Genomic DNA, 19,733 nt, shown 5'->3' on the forward strand with positions numbered 1-19,733 from the left:
GTACGCAGTACAAAAAAGTCAGCATAACGAAAATAAACTCCACCTAAACTTGGTTCATATCTGACCCAGATGGACTGCAGGTTATAACTTCTTACCTGAAGTTCAGTTCACCTGACACTCTCGGACCAGCGGCCGCTTCGGGTCTCTGCTCCTGCCTCCCTTTTCCTTCATCCACCTGCTGGCTTCCACCACTTGCTAATGTTATTGAATCTGTGGAAGCTCCGCGATAGCCACCACACGAAGTAACGAATAACGAGCCTATCTAAATCCCAGTAACGAGTAACGCGTTCCCGGTTTTGGCATAATAACTAGTTACTCTGCTCGTTACCACGATAATAACGTAGTTACTGTAACGCATTACTTAATAACGCGTTAGTCCCAACACTGCTAATAAGTGCCAAGTTTTTACTCTTTTCACACAACAAAATAATGGATTAGTCAATTTATGACCATATACAGCGTAACTACAAAACACATGAATGGATGGATTGATGCCATGTTTTCATTTTTTTTGTAACTGTTAGCCATTAGCTTTAGCCTTTAGCATTAAGCACTGATCACATGTCCACTCAGTCCAGATGAAACTGTTTAACATATAAACTTGAGAAAGTAGCACCTCCCAAACATACCTTTAAGATAAAGGAGTTTATTGTGAAAATGTTAGTGTTTATATGAACAATATGTGAAAATGTATCAGATGTACTGGAAACAAACCTAATTGTGTTTGTTACACTAGGAACATCGAGCTGTATTAGCCTGGAGCAAAAACCTACCTGAGATCAAGTGACCACATACTAACACATCGCACATGTATGAAATTGGTTAGCACAATATTAGCTGACAGAGGCGCCAGTGTTTAACCAACCAAAACCTCCTGACAGGAACTGCCTGCCATTTGAAAAGTTGCTTCAGAAAAGTCAGAGTCAGCCTCCTCCTCCTGTGGCTTTCATTTCGTCATACCTATCACCGGTAATTCACAGTAATATGCATGTGCCGCCAAGCTAAATCAGATTAAAAAGGTGGAAGCGCGTCTGGGAGGCCAGGGAAGTAATCTCTGTCAGAGAGGCATGTGTCACCAAGCCCTCAACCTGGGCCTGCTTCCCCTCGCCTGCTGGAATTGATTTGATGTGCGTTTGGTTCCTCTCTAACGCTCTCGATAGTTTTTTCTGCTACGCGGCGACCGGGGCCTCCCTCAACGCCCGCCACTTTCAGCCCTTGCCCTCAAATATAATTCAGCAGATAGCGAACAGAGGGGAAAATCCAATTTGAAATGAATATTTTTTGACTTCACCTGCGCAGCAGCCTGCTCTGCGGTGCCGCGGCTGCTCATCTTCAATATTGTGTACCTGCATCACGTTGTCAAGAAATGCAAAGAACCCACATGGGGGAGGTGGCTGGGGAAGGGAGGAAGGGGGGATGACTTCAAAGCCTTCTGTAAACAAACCCTCTGGTGAGAAAAGAGGAAGAGAAAGGGTAAAAGTGTACTTTTTCTTGCTTTTGTCTGTGTCTATTAACTTTTAATTGCATTGTGTGTCTCCTTGACAGATGTGAGAGCTCGTCTCGTTTCTGCTGCTCTTGTCCCCTTGTTCAGAGAGATAGCAGGAAGGCTGGTTAATTAAGCAAACAGGACAAAGCAACTGAGAAATGTTTATTCCTGTGTTGGCAAGTCCCCTTGTGCAGGGGCAGCTGCTGCAATCAGCTCCCTGCCTCGTGTCCTATTTGTTGGGCTTGACATTTGTACATAATGAAAAAGCAGTTCAGCTTTTTTTAATAAGAAACTGCCTGATGTATAAAAGAACAATAAAAAAACTGTTTCTTTAAAGAAGAAAAATGTTATTGAATGGACTTGCGACGACAAATGTGACAGCTTGCGATTAACTTTTGCTGCAGTCCTTCTATAATGAAGCCACTTTTTTAACAAGGAAATGTTCATTTGGTGTTTTTTGATGGTTACTTTTTATGTATTTGTAATTTTTTAAGTTTAAAATTATTTTCAGCATCATCAAAAGCTTGATTAGTAAGTCTGCAATAAGTTTCGTGCTTTAATTCTGAAGATATTTTCAGCCCTTTTTCCACTTTTCCAATTTGAAAATGGGGACTAGTCAGCATTTCATACACAAAAGCACTTCAAATAATTTGAATAAAGATCTGATGTTATAAAATGCAGCATCTGGCTTAAAGCCCAGAATACAGTTCATGCATCTGTGTGTCCAGAGGAATCTGGATGACATAAATTTTGTCATCTCGTGCAGAAACAGGTTGTCCAAGGCTCTATGAAACATCAAATTTTAAAACAGTTCCTTAAGGTAAACCATAGCAGTTAACAATAATGGTATCTGTTAAAGTATGTGCTCCTGGTAAATGAAAAAGTTAGGAATGAATATGTTTATTTACGCTTAACAACATAATACTTTAGGATATTAATGTGAGGGACCATTAGTATTGGTAATACTGTGATGTTAACAATATTGATATTGTGGTATGGCCACCTTTATATTTCAACACAACCTGAACTCTCTTAGCCAAGCTTTCTCATCATTTCTTTAAGTGGTCTTCAGGCGTCTTCAAGGACATTCAAACCTCTTCTTTAGATGTTGGCTGCCTTCTATTCTGCTTCAGTAATGTTGAGGTCCAGACTCTGGGGAAATTCCATTGTTTGTTTTTCCATCTAGGTATATTTTATTGCACTGGCAGTGACTTTGGGACCATTGCCATGCTGAAAAATGAAACTATTTCCAATCAGACAGGCTAGAAGGCAATGTGTAAATGAAAATCTGATGGTGTTTTTCTGCGTTCAAAATTCTGACAAATTTTGACAAAATCCCCAACAACAGTAACTGAAATGCAAACCCAAACCATCACAGAACCTGCAGTTTTTGCAGACTGATAGTTAAAAAATGTGCCCAAAGATAGTTCTTTGCTAAGCTATCCATTATGTGTGTATGCAACACTGGTTCATCCATGGAGTTATAGATGGGATTTGTTATGCTTAAATGTCACAGGTACAGGGCATTTCGTTTGCCCTGTACCTGTGACGTGTGCAATGACAATAAAGTTGAATTCTAATTCTATTCTATTCTAATATTCATTGGCTTAGGAAAAAAAACAATCATCTGAAAATGATCAGGTACAAGAAGTGGATTGAAAATGAGTGAAGAAGCAGCCAGTGTGCAGAAAGCCATGAGAAAGCCTGGAGAACTATTGCTTAAGACCACTTTAAAATATTTCCAGAAAGCCTGGCTCCTTGAAAGAAATCAGGGGAAACATTTACACAGTGCTTTATATCACCTGGAAATTTCTAGTAACACTGTGACTAAAACAGCAAGCTTGATCTTTAATTTTTAATTTGAACTACAAACTCAGTGTTTTGAGAATTTTAGATTTTATTTTACCGTTATATTTCTGTGTAATTTTTGTAGGTATCAGCTACAGATCCCGATCAGGAAGCTGACCAGAGTGCTCTTCGCTACTCCCTCCATGGCCAGGGCGCTGGTGGTGAGTTTACCATTGATGAGCGCACTGGACGAATCTATGCTCAACGTCGACTGGACCGCGAGGAGCGCCCTGCCTGGAGATTCCTTGTCCTCGCCACAGATGAGGGAGGGGCAGGTCTCACGGGATTTGCTGATGTACTTTTAGAAGTCAGAGACATCAATGACAATGCTCCCTTCTTCCCCTGCCCAGCACTGGAAGTAGATGGTTGTTTTGTTGGTCAAGTGCCTGAAAATTCACCTGCAGACACATCCGTCATGGAAATGCGTGCCATGGATCTGGATGACCCCAATGAGGGCAGGAATGCCTTGCTCACATACAGCATCATCAAGAACATTCGCAACGAGATCAACCTCAACCTGTTCTCTATCAATGCCACTACGGGCACCATCTACACAGTACTACGCTCTCTGGACAGGGAGATGGAGGACCGGTATCTGGTAGTGGTGGAGGCCCGTGATGGAGGGGGTTTGGCAGGGACAGGGACAGCCACCATTATGGTTTCAGATGTCAATGACCATCCACCCATCTTCACTCAGAGACTCTACAATACTCAGGTGAGTCAACCTCGCTAACCTTCTTTAAACATTTACATTTATTTTACCAATGATGCATGTAAATAGATCACTTACTTCTATGTGTTGATCAGGTGACTGAGGACCTTGAGGTGAATAGCGAGGTTCTTGTAGTTTCTGCCACAGATGGAGATGAGGGCGAGAATGCTGTGGTAACCTTCAGCATTGTAGGTGGTGATGAAGACAGAAAGTTCTTTGTGGAGACAGACAAAGTGAATCGACGTGGCGTAATAAAACTTAAGAAGAAAGTTGACTTTGAGAAGCCTAACGAAAGGACTTTCAATCTGACCCTGAAGGCCGAAGATGCCGATTTCTTCAGCCTCGCCTATTGTCTCATTCAAGTGGAAGACTCCAACGACCATCCTCCTGTCTTCTTTCCACAATTCTATGAGTCACCAGCTATGTCTGAAGATGTGCCAGTGGGGACAATTGTTGCTCAAGTTACAGCTTCTGATCTAGATTCTGGCCAAAATGGGCGTTTCTCTTACAGTATATCCAAAGAGTCAGATCCCTACAATCAGTTCCTGGTGGACCAGTCTGGTTGGGTTGTAGTTGCTGATTCTTTGGACAGGGAGAAAATTTCACAGCACAGGATCATGGTCTTGGCTACAGATGCAGGGAGTCCCCTCCTGACTGGCACTGCCATTGTTGTGGTGACTGTACTTGATGTTAACGACAACGGGCCAGAGTTTGAGGTCCCCTACAAGCCTGTTGTTTGGGAGAACACAGCTGCACCTCAGCCAGTGAGAATGAATGAAACCTCCTTGCTCCTTCATGCCACCGATCGCGACACCTCCACCAACAGTGGGCCATTTTCCATACGGCTTCTGATGCTCACCTCAGACGCCACCAACTTTAACCTGACGGACTTTCGGAACGGAAGCGCAGCCATCACCGCGCTCCGCGCTTTTGATCGTGAGCGGCAGAAGGAGTACCGCCTCCCAATTCTCATGATTGACAGCGGCTCTCCTCCAATGAGCTCTACTAGCACGTTGACAGTTGTAATCGGCGACAGGAATGATCATCCCCACTCACCTGGACACACCAACTTTATTGTCTACAGTTATGAAGGTATGTTTTGTTTTTATCTAATTCAATGAGGTTTCCAATGCTTCATTTTTGAGACTAGCTCCATGAAACCTATATATATTATTACATAATTTGGTTCCAAATGTCCATGATCAAAGCTACAGAGTTTGCTGAGGTTTATGAAAATAGGTTCTGAAGTCCTAGTCTGTGAAAAAAAGTTTTTTTTTTCATGGCCATGATCAAATAAAACTACACACAGATCACATGAAGCGTGTTGTGTCAAAAAAAAAGGGTTGATTTTAGATGTGACGGCAAGTTTTTCATTGTTCACCACTATTCATCTGTTGCATCTATGACATTTTCATTCAGTGATCTCATTGTTGTCCCCGAACAGAGAAAATTAAACGTGGGCATGTTTCACTAAATTTGCCGAATGCACAATGTGATTTGCAAAAACAAAGTGTTTTTGTTCATCGCGATGCTTTTCATTTGTAAAAACAGTAAGCATGCAAGAGCCCTGTAGGGTCTGTAAATTTATCTGTAATTTGTGAAACATAATGCTGCTAACATTTGTGGTGTGAACAGTAGCTGCAAAAACTGTGAAACTGGCCTCAGGCTTTTCTCTGATTTAGTGAGGCATCAAAGTGAACCAGTGTAAAATAAATGTAAACTAGCTGCACACTGATGAAAACTGATTGAAAACTGGAAATTGATGAAAACACGATGTTTAAATAAATGTGTGCTGTTTGTATCCACAAAATTTAAACATTCATTTGGTTTTGGATTTTTCTTTCATGAGAGTCTCACCGTTCAGTCTAGTATTTTACACTCCACTGGAGAAACTTTGGGTGTACTATTGCTTGAACACGCCTTTACCCCAGAACATAATGTATTATATTATATTGTCCCAGTTAAAAGTTCCCTGGTCACTCTGAGGGATTCAGCATGGTTTCTTTTTAAACCTTTAGGTCTCTATTATCCCACCCTATCACATAAAAATCTCCTCACATCAAGCGTTTAATGCACTGAGTGGCCCTTTAGTGCCATTTTTCAGTGCAGTGTTTAGGGTCTTCACCCGTACTTTCATTTTTCCACATAAGAAAAAAATAAGGATGCAGTTGAGCTGGTAGAAGGCATAATCACACAACTACAACCAGGAGGGTAGCTCGGTCGATCCCCAACTTCTCCAGCCTCATGCCGAATTATCCTCAGGCAAGTTGCTAAACCCCAAGTTGCCCCAGATGCATTCATCGAAGTGCGAGTGTGTGTGCGAATGTTAGGAAGCTAGGCATAGATTAAGCTCTGTATGAATGTGTGTGATTGGGTAAATAAGACTTGAGGTAGAAAGGCGTTATATATCGCCATTTATCATTTACAACCATCTGAGATTCCTGCCTTTTTGTTCTGTCACTATTTAGGTTTAGGAACAGATTGTGTTTTATGCTCTTTCACAGCATTAATCACACATTACAAGTCAAACTTCTCCCATTTGCAGCAAGCATCTCCTCAGTTTTCTTGGTCACCATATTGATTCATCCTTCAACAGCGGAGGACATTTAATTATGGTCTCTTGCTGTCTCCTTCTGACATTTAGGGACTTTTTAAAGTCCGCCAGACTGCCTTCAATATTGAAAAATGACACTAAAGCGTTACCCAGTATGTTTTAACATGTGACACCTGCAGGTCCTGACCAAGCGTCAGTATGTAACCTGTTGGGAGTGAGAACGAGTTGCCCTCCCACCACCTTCTGAGCGCTCTCCACTCATGTTGTTAAAACTGTACTTGTCACAGTCGACTGCTCACAGCCTCCTGCTCCAGCCCACATCACTTATTTAGCGTTTCATACCATCTGTCGGCCCTCTGTAATTTGCTGGAAAAACTAAGGTATTCTGTAATGTATTTTTAGTGGATTCCCTCTCGGGGGCCTTTCCACATGAAAGTGCATTAACCTGCTAATATGAATCCATCACGTACCTTAACAACATACCATGAAGCAAACAATTAAGACCAGCTTAAGTCCCGGGTTTGATGAGCACATAAACAGGAGGCTTTTTTAAAAGGCAGCTGATTTCACGGCTAAAGAGATTACAGAGCTGTGTTCAGCTTTTTTTGGAAGAGGGGGAAACTAATGCGTGAACATATTACTGCTGTGCCGTCAAACCATGACCGTGTGTGCCCATGAGGCATCGCCCGTCACCTTATCTCCTTAAAGAATCCTCTACTTTTTTCCCTTCACTCTTAATATTTGGATTGTACCGGAGGGACCCTTTGTGCTCAAAACTAATTCCTCTCAAAGCTTATACATTTTTGGACTTTTTTGTTTCTTTTTTTTCCCACCTCCTGACAGGTATTCTCCAGACGACAGTGCTCGGACAAGTTCAATCCCCTGACCTTGATGACTGGAGTGAGAAAGTGTACCGTCTTGAAGGCAAACCAACCAGGTACTTTGATCTCATCAGCTGAAAACTCTGAGATGCCTGAAAGGTGACTTGCAGGAAAAGAGTGATGGAGGTGAAAGCACAGATGGATAAATTAAGTAATGCAAAAAGAAAAAGAAGGAGATATAGATAAAGTCAGAATTATGGCAATAATATTGAAAATATAGAGAAAGATTCTTTTAATTAAATCACAATTAAAGACGAAACAAAGAAAAGACAGGAAGGAAAAGAAGTAGAAGAAAAATTTGAATAAGGCCATTTTCCCACATGCACTGCAGCCCTGAACTTTTCTAGTCCTTCCCCAGCTGAAGCATATGTGAGAACACAAACGTTCATGGCAGTTAGATCAAGCATTAAATAGTTTTTGACCCTTCACCCCTTTAAAGTAAATCTTCATGTAATCGTCCTCAAGATGAGAATTTCCAGCAGTGCAAACACATCTGATATGATCTGCTTTAGTGCTCTAAATGTGAGGAAGTGCAACTTCAGATAATGTCCTTACCTGATCGTCTGGACCTTGTCTGGAGTTCAGCTTAAGTCACAGAGAATCATGCATGTAAACACTTTGAGGACAGGAAAGAGATTCATGATGAAGAGAAGAGATGGAAACAGATACAGGCTGGTTCTTTTAAACATTTTGAATGTTCTCAAATGGAAATGCTGCTTTGTTTTAGGCAGGCAGATGCATTTTTTATGACTCCAGACAGGCTGCAGTTTCAATGTATTCCTTTGTAGCTTAGGATTGTGGTTGTGCGATATCGTAAGTAAGCAGTGACATTTCAAATCTGTTTGTTTATTCATCTAGTTAACGTACTACTCATAATTAAATAATAATGCAAACCTGATGTTCCTTTTGATTTTAATTTGCACAACAAGACTATAAAATATATCCAAAATGTAAAATTGTACCGTTTGCACCTTCCACTGGAAAACCAACGTAAATGTAGAATACAGCTCACGAAACTCTGAACAAGGAATGAAACAATTAAAACATGAATGACAAGATGATGTTTTTTGTTGGGATTAAAGATGTAGTATGCACAATATCACAATATACAGTGTGATTTGGACCAATCTACACACTCCTGTTGAGCATATTGTGACCAGTTTTGGATGAAAGAATCCAGAGAACGACAGATGTAAAGTAGTTTTACGATGTGTTGGGACTAATACAGAAAAGATTCCCTGCTAAAGTGTCCCTTCTCATGTGACACGCAGCAAGAAATGCACAAGAGAAAAAGAGAGAAAATAAAAGAGCTGCACAGGAGCTGACAGATTTAAAATAAAGAGGGAGAGACAGTACAAAGGTGCCGCGCGACAAAGGGGAGAAAGGAAAATTGGGACAGAGAAACAGGCAGTTTGAAGGGGGAAACAAAGAAAGAGTGAAAGAGAATGAAGGGGAAGAGGACAGGAAGGAGAGAGATAGAAAAAGGGATCTGACTTGTCAGGAACAGTGCTATTAATACTTCATAACCAGCGGTATTGAAAATTCCCAGTGAAGCACGGCAAGGGCGCACTCATTTTGTTTGATGAGGCAAGGTTTCACGCGGACGCATTGAAAGGAGAGCCTGATTGCGCTCCCTGCCACCTTTTCTTCTAATGAGATACCTGTAAAGAGGGACGACAAGAGACGACAAGAAATGGCCGAGAACAAAGGAACCACGAGAGAGAGAATTACCATAGATGCTCCTGAACTGCCGCCCCTCATCAGAGCATACAGCAGATAGCAGTTTGTTCACAGTATAGATCAGCTTTAGGCTGAATGTTATTTACATATAAAAAGATACAATCTAGGGGAAAATATGAAAAAGCGTTCTGGTAAGGTGAAGGAGCCCGAGGGGCTAAAAACATCCATCCATCCATCCATTTGCGTCCGCTTATCCTTTTCAGGGTCGCTGGAGCCCATCCCAGCTGTCATAGGGCGAGAGGCGGGGTACACCCTGGACAGGTCGGCAGTCTGTCGCAGGGCCAACACACAGAGACAGACAACGATTCGCACTCACATTCACTCGCACATTCACACCTATGGGCAATTTGGATTAACCAATCCCCACTAAGTGCATGTCTTTGGACAGTGGGAGGAAGCCGGAGTACTCGGAGAGAACCCACGCAAACATGGGGAGAACATGCAAACTCCACACAGAAAGACCCCGGCCTGATGGTGAAATTGAACTCAGGACCTTCTTGCTGTGCGGCAACAGTGCTAACCACCGTGCCACCATGCTGGGCTAAAAACATGTCAAAGCTAAAAAAAAAAAGTGCTATTTGGGGACATTCAGTAAATCACAAAACGCACAAAATAACCAGAAAACCTCAGCATTCTGCCTCAGCAGACAGCGATTTGTTTGGAATAGATCGGTATGCTATGTTTTCATTTGTTTCCTGTCTGTGAAGTGCTTTGACATGTTTGGAAATCTCTCAAGCGTGACGGTATTCCAGGAGACCGTACATGAGAGCTTGTTTTGTAGCGGCAGCACAAGCGCCGTCCGCAGACTCATTTTGGCCTCAGTTCAGTAACGCTTAATTAATTGGTCTAGTCTGAGCTCTGAAGGTCACTTCAGTGTGAAGAGGTTAAAATATTAACATGAGCCAGCGGCACATGTTCTCCACCAGGTTTGGGATCCACTCTGTAGTGCAGCAGAGCAGAGATTGCCAAAGTTTTCCAGATCAAGAGTGTCCGTCCCCCCCCCCCCCCCCCACCAGCCTGGATCCATGTTCAACAGCTGACCTCCATCTGGTCAGAGTTTGATCTGACAAATCCCATCTGAGAAAGATTTTATCCAGATTGAAGATTTCACTGGGAACTTTATGAATGTGTTTGGTTTTCCAAGCACGAGGAACAGCTGAAATGTCTGAATTTGTATTTGCCTTATAACAATAAGTCCTTGAACTAATACATTTTCTGCAGCAGGAATTCTGCTCAACAATTATAATATCCAACCTATCCATCATACCTTTAATAGCCAGATGATAAATGGTTCCTTGCAAACAGACCTCCAGAGTGGAAGAGGTTAATAAAGTGTATTTCTGCACTGCTTTTTTTTGGAAATCCAGACATAAGTATTTATGTAACATACATAAATCGAAAATCCGAAACGGTACACACACTTTTTTTGCTGGGACTGAAAATAGCACCCGCTTCTTATGCAAGAAAGCAGCAGATATGATGTATTTTAACAAATATAATTCTAAGCAGCAACAGAAAATAAGTCAAACTAATCTTTCTTTCGCTCTCTCAGGTTGTTCAGTCTGAACCAGAGCTCAGGTCAGCTCAGTATTAGGGAGGGAACTCCTCCCGGCTCATACCACCTGCAGGTTCGTGTATCCGACAGCACCTGGCCAGACGTCACCTCCACCGCCCAAGTAGACGTCACAGAGCTGCACCACGTTGCCTTGCAGCGTGCTGCCTCCATCCGCCTGAGCAGTGAGTCCCAAAGTGAAGATGTCAGATTGTTAAAATATGAAAATACACTTGTTATCCTCAAACAAAACAGTTGTTAGTCATGGAAATGACTTAACAACATCTCAGCGCACTGACACAAGACGCACATTTACACCCTCCTGTGACTGTCGATGTGGCACAGTGCTTCAGGGTCTCAGTTTCAGGGCTGTCAGCTCGATCAGGCTCCATCAGCATTGGCACACAGACGCAAAATTGGAAATAACTCCCTGCTCCTCTTCTTCTATCATCTCTTGTGTTCCCTGCTGTTTATTTTCAGCTCCATCTCTTCAGACTTTCTTGTCTCTTCCCTTTTTTCCTTCTGTTTTATTCACCTTTTCATTCAACTTGTAGTATCAGGATATTTCTGTCTGTCCGCTGCTTTTTATGCTGCCTCTAATTTCCCATGGTGATTTATGAAGCTAGTAAACAAATCTGTTCTCCTCCCCTTCTTCTTCTTCCAGACCTGACAGTGGAGGAGTTTTTCAGTAGTAGTGGTGGAGGTGAGAAGAGTCGCTTTTCCCGTCTGGGTCTGACGTTGGCTGAACTCCTGCAGACTTTGCCGGAAAACGTCCAGATCTTCTCTGTGGGTGATGCCAGCAAACATGGTGGGAGGGCGCTTAATGTTTGGTTTGCTGCCCACGGCTCTCCCTACTACAAGGCTGAGAAACTGCACGGCTACGTGGCAGCAAACAAGGCCAAGGTGAGGAAAGACTTAGAGTCTGGAAAATACACTTTAAACTATTTAAATGTAGGAATATAAATTATGTTAAATTATTATACTTTTTGGCATTGTTTCCACTCTTTCTAGTGTTTCAGTTGAAAGGTGGCATTTCTTGAGCACATTTTTGATGTTTAATAAAAATCCATTATTTACATTTTTCTTTATAAGTTAAAAACCAGTTATTTAATCCAAAACCTTCAAAGGCTAATTTGTGATTTTTGTTACTGGAAATCTCAGGAACTTACTTTCTCTTCGGTCGGGAAAATCAAAGAGGAAGTGCCCCAATCCAACAAGCAAACAGATAATTGTGCAAAAGCTAAATAAAGTGAAGCAAGGTGAAGTGTGAAAACGTAAACGTGGTGAACTGACAGGAAAAATGAGCCATCCAGTTTACATCTTCAGCCATAGGATTAATGATGCATTAATTACACTCAATTACATGTTACATTCACATATTCATATGTGCAGTTCAACAGGCAGAGACATTTAACACGAAGTGTAAACCATTTCACACTCATGCACACCCACATGCCAGGAAAGGTGAAAAATTGATCATACATTAATATGTGGACATGTTGCTTCAGCATGTCTCTCTTCAGTGATACACCCACATATGCACGCAAGTATGTGCGTGCATATGTACACACTTGTATACTTTTATATGAAAATTTACCATTAAAGCATTGGGAGCTGCTTCTGATCTCATTTCTGTGACAGGCAGGCAGATGATGGCAGTTGGTGAATCATATAAATATGCATATTAAATAAACACACTTGCACAAACATAGACAGCCGAGCTAGATCAAATATCTAACTGTCAGCTGTCGCTCAGCTGACGTCTTGTTTAAAAGACTGCATAAAAGTTATGACACTGGCAAAGCAATAATGTGAATAAATCTATTAGGAGAAAGAGAGATTTGTAGCATACTGTAATATAACTGCAGTTCACATTAACATCTTCAGTTACTATATGCACTATGGGGTTCATAATTTGTATTTAGTTTTACTTCTGCTTCCAAGTGGCCAATAAAACCAAAATATGAGCAAAAACTAAAAAGTATATTACTAAAACAAAACCATCTAATATTACTGACAATGGAGCAAAAGATAGCTTCAGAAATGTGTAATGTATTGTCGTAATACATGTCTGTACAAATATCAGTTTATACACACAGCTCGATTCAGTTCAGTTAATTCTGATTCTGTTTAATTCGATTCACTTTTATTTATACATCGCCAAATCACAACCACAGTCGCCTCAAGGCACTTTATATTGTAAAGACCCAAAAATAAACCCAAACACTCAGACGAACCTGTATAAAGAAGCACTTGGTAACAGTGGGGAGGGAAAAAAAAACCTTTTAGCAGGAAGAAACATCTGGTTCAGCCTCAAGAAGGGGTAGCTATATGCTGGGGGATAAAGTGAATCAATATTACTGTACATATGCTCACATGAAGGAAACAGTGCAGGAAATTACATCAGAAAGCTATTTCACTTCATGATTAAATAATAGTGTTTAATAATACTGATAATATACACAGAAACACTACAGCACTGGGAATAAATACATAACACCGGAGACAGAATAAGAGAAAAACAAAACAGTCAAAGGAAGCTGAAAGGAAGATGAGAAAAACAACCTTTAACACCTTATTGCATGTGTTTTATTATCATATTGTGACTGTTTATGTAATAATTACACTTTTTTTTAATATCCTGAAAGTAAAGTTCATTTCAATCAAGGTTTAAATAATTGCCTGGTGACATTACTGCTGATTAACTAGGCTTAGTTGTAGAAGTATAACACATAAGTACATAATTCCTTCCCACTTTGGTTACATAGCTGTCGGGGTGTCTTGATGATTTTCTTGAAGTATACAAATTTTCTACACTGTTGCCTTCTACAGCAGGGTATTAGCAGTGTTTTAGTTTTACTTTGTGCATAATGCTCATGTTAAGGCATAACTGCAAAACAAACTACATATTGTGTGTTTAGAAAAGCCTTCATATTACCAGAGATGCAAATATTGTTCAAATATTGAAGCTAACATAAATCCTGTCAAAGTGTCAAGACACAGATAGTTAGCACATCTCCAGCTTTAATGCAGCTTGGCTCAAAAGCCTAATCAGCACCTACAACAATAAAAATTAGTTAAAGTATAAATAACACAGCATGATTTAAAATAACTTCCATCAAATGCTGAAGATGAAAGGTACGTCTTTAATTATCTCAGGGTTAAGAGGAAAAGTGTCTTGGCTGATTTAGAACAAAAATGTCAGAGAGATACAAAGTCATCACGAAAAAAGACGATGTTGAAACTGGCTCTGGAGCCAAAATCTAAAGCCGTGCCTGGGGAGTGTAAGTCACAGTGGATGAGAGTGTCAGCTGAATAGCTAAACTCCAAAAAAAGAAATACACACAGTTGGAGAGAGACAGGAAACCCTGAGGGACTCTGATGAAAACCTCTCACCCCCTACCCCCCCTCCAAAAAAGTAACAAAACGAGAGAAAAGAATCAGGATGACAAGCAGGGAAGCGAGTGAATTTGGCAACGGAAAGCAAATGACAGCAAAACTTTAAGAGGAAGGGAAAATGACAGAGAAACACCAAAGTGCATAAATAACAGTAAGGGAAATAGAGTAAATTCAGATTTCACTGATGCAGGTAGACATCAGATCAAAGACGTTTCCTGTCATTCTCTGAAATTCTCTAATATGTTCAAACAGAGCTCATGACTTCAATGCTGTTAGTTTGAGTTTGCTTTCCCCCCACGCTAGTTTTAGTTTCACTCATTTCACACACAGTACTTAGTCTTATTTGAAGTTTAACGACACAGTTAGCACTTAATCTGTCTTGGTGGGCTTATATTCGATTTTTAATTAGTTGTGTGCCATTTTTCATCTTCATTTCAGTTTTAGTTTTGTTTCCTCTGCTTATTCATAGGTCAGCTTTATACCTAACTGAATTGGACTCATCAGTTTAATCAAAGACAAAAAATGCCAAGGTATGAAACCTTGGTCCATGGGTTTGGACCAAACGCCAGCTTAAATTTTAGCTTCATGGTTGTTTTAGTTTTGGTTAGCCAAGCTTATCCTAGTTTCGAGGATACCTACAATCCTACAATGTGGAAAATAAAGTTTTCACCAGACTCTGAGCAGTCCTATAAAAAACTAAGTACACATTTATTGTTTCTTTAAGAAATCGCTACACTTGCAGAAGCAAATGAAACTACAGAAGGTGTGTTATAGGTGTGTATTAAGACAGTGCCACAATCTTCCTAGCAGCAGGCATCCCAAAAAATCTTCCCTAAGGTCAGACTGTGAAATGTTCAGAGAAACTACAAGAACTACATCTGAGACTTCACAGCCTTGGGTAGAATGTTAAATGTTCAAGTTCATGACAGTAACGTTATAAAAAGATTGAACAAATATGGCTTGTTTGTCAGGCTTTCCAAGTGAAAACCTCTTTCTGAAAAGAACATGGTAGCGCAGTTTAGTTTTGAAAAGTTGCATCTACACAAAAGACAAGCCTCTTGGACAGATGACCAAAGGCAGGGTTTGGCAATAATGCACAGTACCGCATTTGACAAAAAACAAACACAGGATATCAACACAAACACCTCATATCAATTGTGGAGCACACTGATGGAGACTTGATGATTTGGGTTTGGTTTAAGGGCCACAGAACCTGGTCAGTACACTCTTTGAGCTGATCATGAACTCCTGTCTATATCAAAATATTCTACAGTCAATTGTTTTCACAGGTTTTTGTTCCATGAAAAACTAAGTACACTTCATGCTTCAGTGATTTATAGAACCAAATTTACCAGTGATTGTTTTCTGTATGACTTTATCAGTCCTTCAGATCATTGCAGAGAAGTTTTGTCCCATTTTTGCAGTGTTTCTTCAGTTCATTCAGCAAAATCTTGAGTTATCTATCTTTGATTGAGCTGAGGTTTCGTTTTGCTCCATGCTATTTTTACTTTGTTTCAACATTGTTTTACTTTCCCTCATTAGGTTTTTGTTTCATTATATAGTTTGTCTCTATTTGTAGCTTATCATATTTTGAAAGTTCCTTTGTTTGTGTCTTAACTCCTTTTTTTAACACCTTTAGCTGGAGGCCATTCTGGGCGTGTCCATCTCTCAGGTGGGCGTGGATGACTGCCCATACACAGACTGCAGCCAGTCTGGAGGTTGCAGCAATGAGGTTTCATTCAGCCAGGCACCGGTGGCTCTCAGCTCTGGTAACATCTCTCTGGTGTCACTGGCGGCCTCTTTGACTGCGCAATGTGGCTGCCGGGGCCGTGAGGCAGTCCACCTGTCCTGTTCTGCTTACCCCGTCAACCCATGCCTCAATGGGGGCACCTGCCAGGACGGACCATTGGGATACCGGTAGGTGTAAGCCAAGGAGGGGCTCTTTGCATGTTCCATATAATTCTTCATATGATAATGCATCCAGGATGACATTAAATATGAACATGTCATTTTTCCAGTATGTTACCTGGAGGTTGAACTGTTGCACTTATCTGATTGCAGCAAGTAGAGTCTCTAAAGTGCTGTGTCTTTGAAACTTGTTATCGAAGGAAAAGTTTTCTTTATAATGAGATACTGTGAATCACCTTTTTCTTACTTTTCTCTCAGTGGCTGCTCTGTGTTTACATAGTTTTCACCTGACGGTACTGATTAGAAGTCTGCCGGTCGTATGCGGCAGATTCAAGCCCTGAACAGTTAAAGTCACCTTGTGAAGCTCGCAGAAATTTTGTATTTGTTCAGTGGTTAACTCTAGGTATATCTGTCAAACATTTGAAAGAGAGGCAGAAGATTTCTCTTAAAGTAATAACACTCTAAAGCCTCATTTTCAGCTGAAAGTAAGCTGGCTGACTTTGAATTGTCACATGATTTTAATGGTTGAGATACTGGATGAAACATTTCAGCTGCTAAATCTGACAGATGGCTCACTCTCCATTCCTCTCTTTCTTTTTCTTGCACTTGAAAAACTTATCAACACTGGCAAATATAGATTTATATTATTTTTTAAGCATTTCTATTAAGGTTTCTTGGATGTGGATTATGTCTCTGTTTATCTTTTTGTCTGTCGATCTCTCTCAGTTCATTTGAACCTGTCAGAAATTTGCTTTGCAGCAGTACTAATGGACAGTAAAAAGTCTTTAATTAGAAATATAATAAAATAAATAATATAATTAGAAAATAAAGTAGATTAACTCTCTGTCTCAGATGCAAGTGTCCTCCCATGTACGACGGCCCCGAGTGTCAGCAGACCAAACACAGCTTTGGCGGCCAGGGTTACGCCTGGTTCCCTCCCATCAAACCTTGCTATCAGAGCCACATCTCCCTGGAGTTCCTGGCTGAGTCGGCCAATGGGCTGCTCCTCTACAACGGGCCGCTTGGTAATGTTCACTCTGGGGAGCAGGAGGACTTCATTGCCATTGGTGAGTTTCACGCTGAGGCTCTCGTGTGTAAAGTTTCTACTTTTGTAGATTAAGAGTTAACGTCTTAACTTTCTTTGCTCTGGAGTCAAACTCAATTAAAACACAAATCCAAAGAGTTCTACTCGGAAGATCTATGAAGATCAAACAGTCAGTATTTTCAAATAAACTAATAAGGCTAGATCTAGTCATTTGAAGTTAGCCACTTGGATGGAAGTAGAAATTTTGGCCTGAATATGTCAGTATGACAGTAAAGGTGCTCTTAAATAGCTGCAAAAACACACATGAAAGTGTGAGCCAGTGTTGAGTCTAATAAATAAATGATTTACAGTCACCCTTACTAACCTTCTGTTGGTATTCTTTGCATCTTAAGACTTAGTGACAAAACCAACGAAGAATCAGAAAACGCACCGCTGATTACATGCAGCTATACAACAGCTCCATTATGCACTAGGTGACATTAGAACTCACAGTTTATACAGTAAGGCCTTGATTTGATCTAGTGGGTTTTCTTCCATGTTTATAAAGTTATAACTTCATGTTCTCGGTAAATGGCACATTGTACTGTAGATGTTCTGAAGTCAGAACTGTTATATGACATATGTGGATTTGAGGTTAGATTCGATCGTTACTGTAAAGGCTTTTGAATTCCACTGTCTAAATATAATTTTTTATCTAATCGATTCTCTGGAAGGTGTTTGTGAGAACAAAGGCTGAAAATGATCAAACTAAATTTAAATTATTAGGTTTAGTGTGTGCTCTGGGATGATTGATGTGGCTAATGCATTTCATTTACTGGACCTGTGATGTCCTTTAACTTTTCAGTTTAACGCAAAATAAAAATACAAATGTGCAACACTTTGGTACATAAGCTTTGGACCACACAACCACCATGTTGGTCCAGCAAAGAGATTGTCGTGATTCAAAGCTAGCAGCACATTTCAGTGTACAGATGGCTCTGATTTTATTTATCAACTCTTAGACTATCAGCTAGTCATTGTAGTTTTCAGCTAGGTTTGGTATGATATAGATAAAAAGAATCATCTATTAACCAACAAAGTGTTAGAGAAATGAGGAGCAGAGGTGATTATTGCAATGCTTGCAGAAGTCTCTGAGAGTGGCTCATTTGCTGCAGCAAACACATTCTGCTTGAACTTCAGTACCCTTTTGCTGAAAGCTGACAAATTATTTTAACTTCCTAGCTCTATAACAATCATACTAATCTCACAGTGCTGATGGGAACGTGCTGCCGGTCCTGCTTTTCAGCAAACACAAAGCGTTCATCAATCCGCTGCTGTATAGACAGTTTCTCAGTGGATGAGGAGCTTCATAAACTCTAATGTCAGCTCCCAGTGGTCCTAATGTGGTGCTGATGGATTAGCCTGCAGATGGCCTTTCGAACACTTCTTGCATAATCTTGTGGCATTAAAGTTATGTAATTATTGAACCCAGGCTGTTGCTGCAGTGGTCCGGGGAGGGGAAAATCAAAGATAGTTGCAGGATTGATCTCTCTGAAGCGTTTTTGCACTTACATGCCCAATATTGTGACTATGAGGTTGATCAGGTCATACACACATAGACACAAACGCACACATTTTACAGCAGCAGATGAAAGGATATTGGGAGATTCAGACAGAGAAAATTGATAAAGTGGCTTACTGCAGTTGTTGATGGGATCCAGAAGCTTACGTAGCAATAAGGAGAAGTGATGTCAGGGCATGCGTCAACTTTTAAGACACAAGAAACGAATATTTTTTTTGTCATAGTGGGTATTAAATGACCCAAAGCTGTGTTCAATTTTACTGCACACATCAACTTAAGTAAGGCAGCCCTCAAAATTCACTTTATGAGCTCTAAACATATTTTCCAGCCTGTTTTACACATTTGTTATGTTGATGTTTACAGACTTGACTTTATTGTTTATTTAGGCCTGTTGGGATTTTGTATTTGGGTCACTGTAGTGTGTGTGTGTGTGTGTATGTGTGTTTACTGTGAGATGGAAAAGAGAAAACAAAGATAATATTCTCAACTCCCCATTCAGAGTTGAGAAACGGTGTTCCAGCTCTGAGCATAAACCACGGATCAGGAACACTCACTTTGCAGTTTCCACCCAAATCCACTGTCACCGACCGACGCTGGCATCGCCTCGACATCATCAGTGATGGAAAGGTGAGACTTATCTGCAGTATAGCAGATGCATGAATGGATGACTGGATAGGTGGAAATAATGAAAAAGAAACAAAGGAACAGGAAATCAAAAAACTTGTAAAATAGGAGGAAAAGGTGGGTTACATGAGGTAACGGTGTGCATTCTGTTTGTCCTCAGGCTGTCCAGCTGATCCTGGACCAGTGTGGAGGGGTGGCTGTGAATGAGTTGGAGACAGATGAGTCCAGCTGTAGAGCTGCAGGAGAGACACCTGGAAATCAGAAGTAAGAACAACCCCAGAGACGCTGCTGATTTCACTGCTTACTTACAAATTTAACACAGAGAATCTAAAACTTTGCTGTGAAAAACCCAATTTACCTTTCTCTTGCTTTCTTCTTTTCCTTTATTTTTGTTTTCATTCAATTCATCCTTATTTTTTTTTC

At 40.6% G+C, this 19,733-nt stretch overlaps 1 protein-coding gene across 1 annotated transcript in view; it reads left to right on the forward strand.

Moving 5' to 3' along the window:
• Positions 1 to 19,733, forward strand: part of si:dkey-22o22.2 (neural-cadherin) — a 141,735-nt gene that overhangs the window by 107,010 nt on the left and 14,992 nt on the right. Inside the window, exons 18-26 of the mRNA XM_040030532.1 lie at positions 3,420 to 4,049; positions 4,142 to 5,138; positions 7,444 to 7,537; positions 10,774 to 10,958; positions 11,438 to 11,676; positions 15,812 to 16,089; positions 16,933 to 17,147; positions 19,186 to 19,313; positions 19,471 to 19,574. Coding sequence (XP_039886466.1) covers positions 3,420 to 4,049; positions 4,142 to 5,138; positions 7,444 to 7,537; positions 10,774 to 10,958; positions 11,438 to 11,676; positions 15,812 to 16,089; positions 16,933 to 17,147; positions 19,186 to 19,313; positions 19,471 to 19,574 — 2,870 coding nt within the window. The remainder of the gene's footprint in view (positions 1 to 3,419; positions 4,050 to 4,141; positions 5,139 to 7,443; positions 7,538 to 10,773; positions 10,959 to 11,437; positions 11,677 to 15,811; positions 16,090 to 16,932; positions 17,148 to 19,185; positions 19,314 to 19,470; positions 19,575 to 19,733) is intronic.

This window comes from Simochromis diagramma, unplaced genomic scaffold, assembly GCF_900408965.1.
Source record: "Simochromis diagramma unplaced genomic scaffold, fSimDia1.1 OVJJ01000361.1, whole genome shotgun sequence".
Classification (NCBI taxonomy): Eukaryota; Metazoa; Chordata; class Actinopteri; order Cichliformes; family Cichlidae; genus Simochromis; species Simochromis diagramma.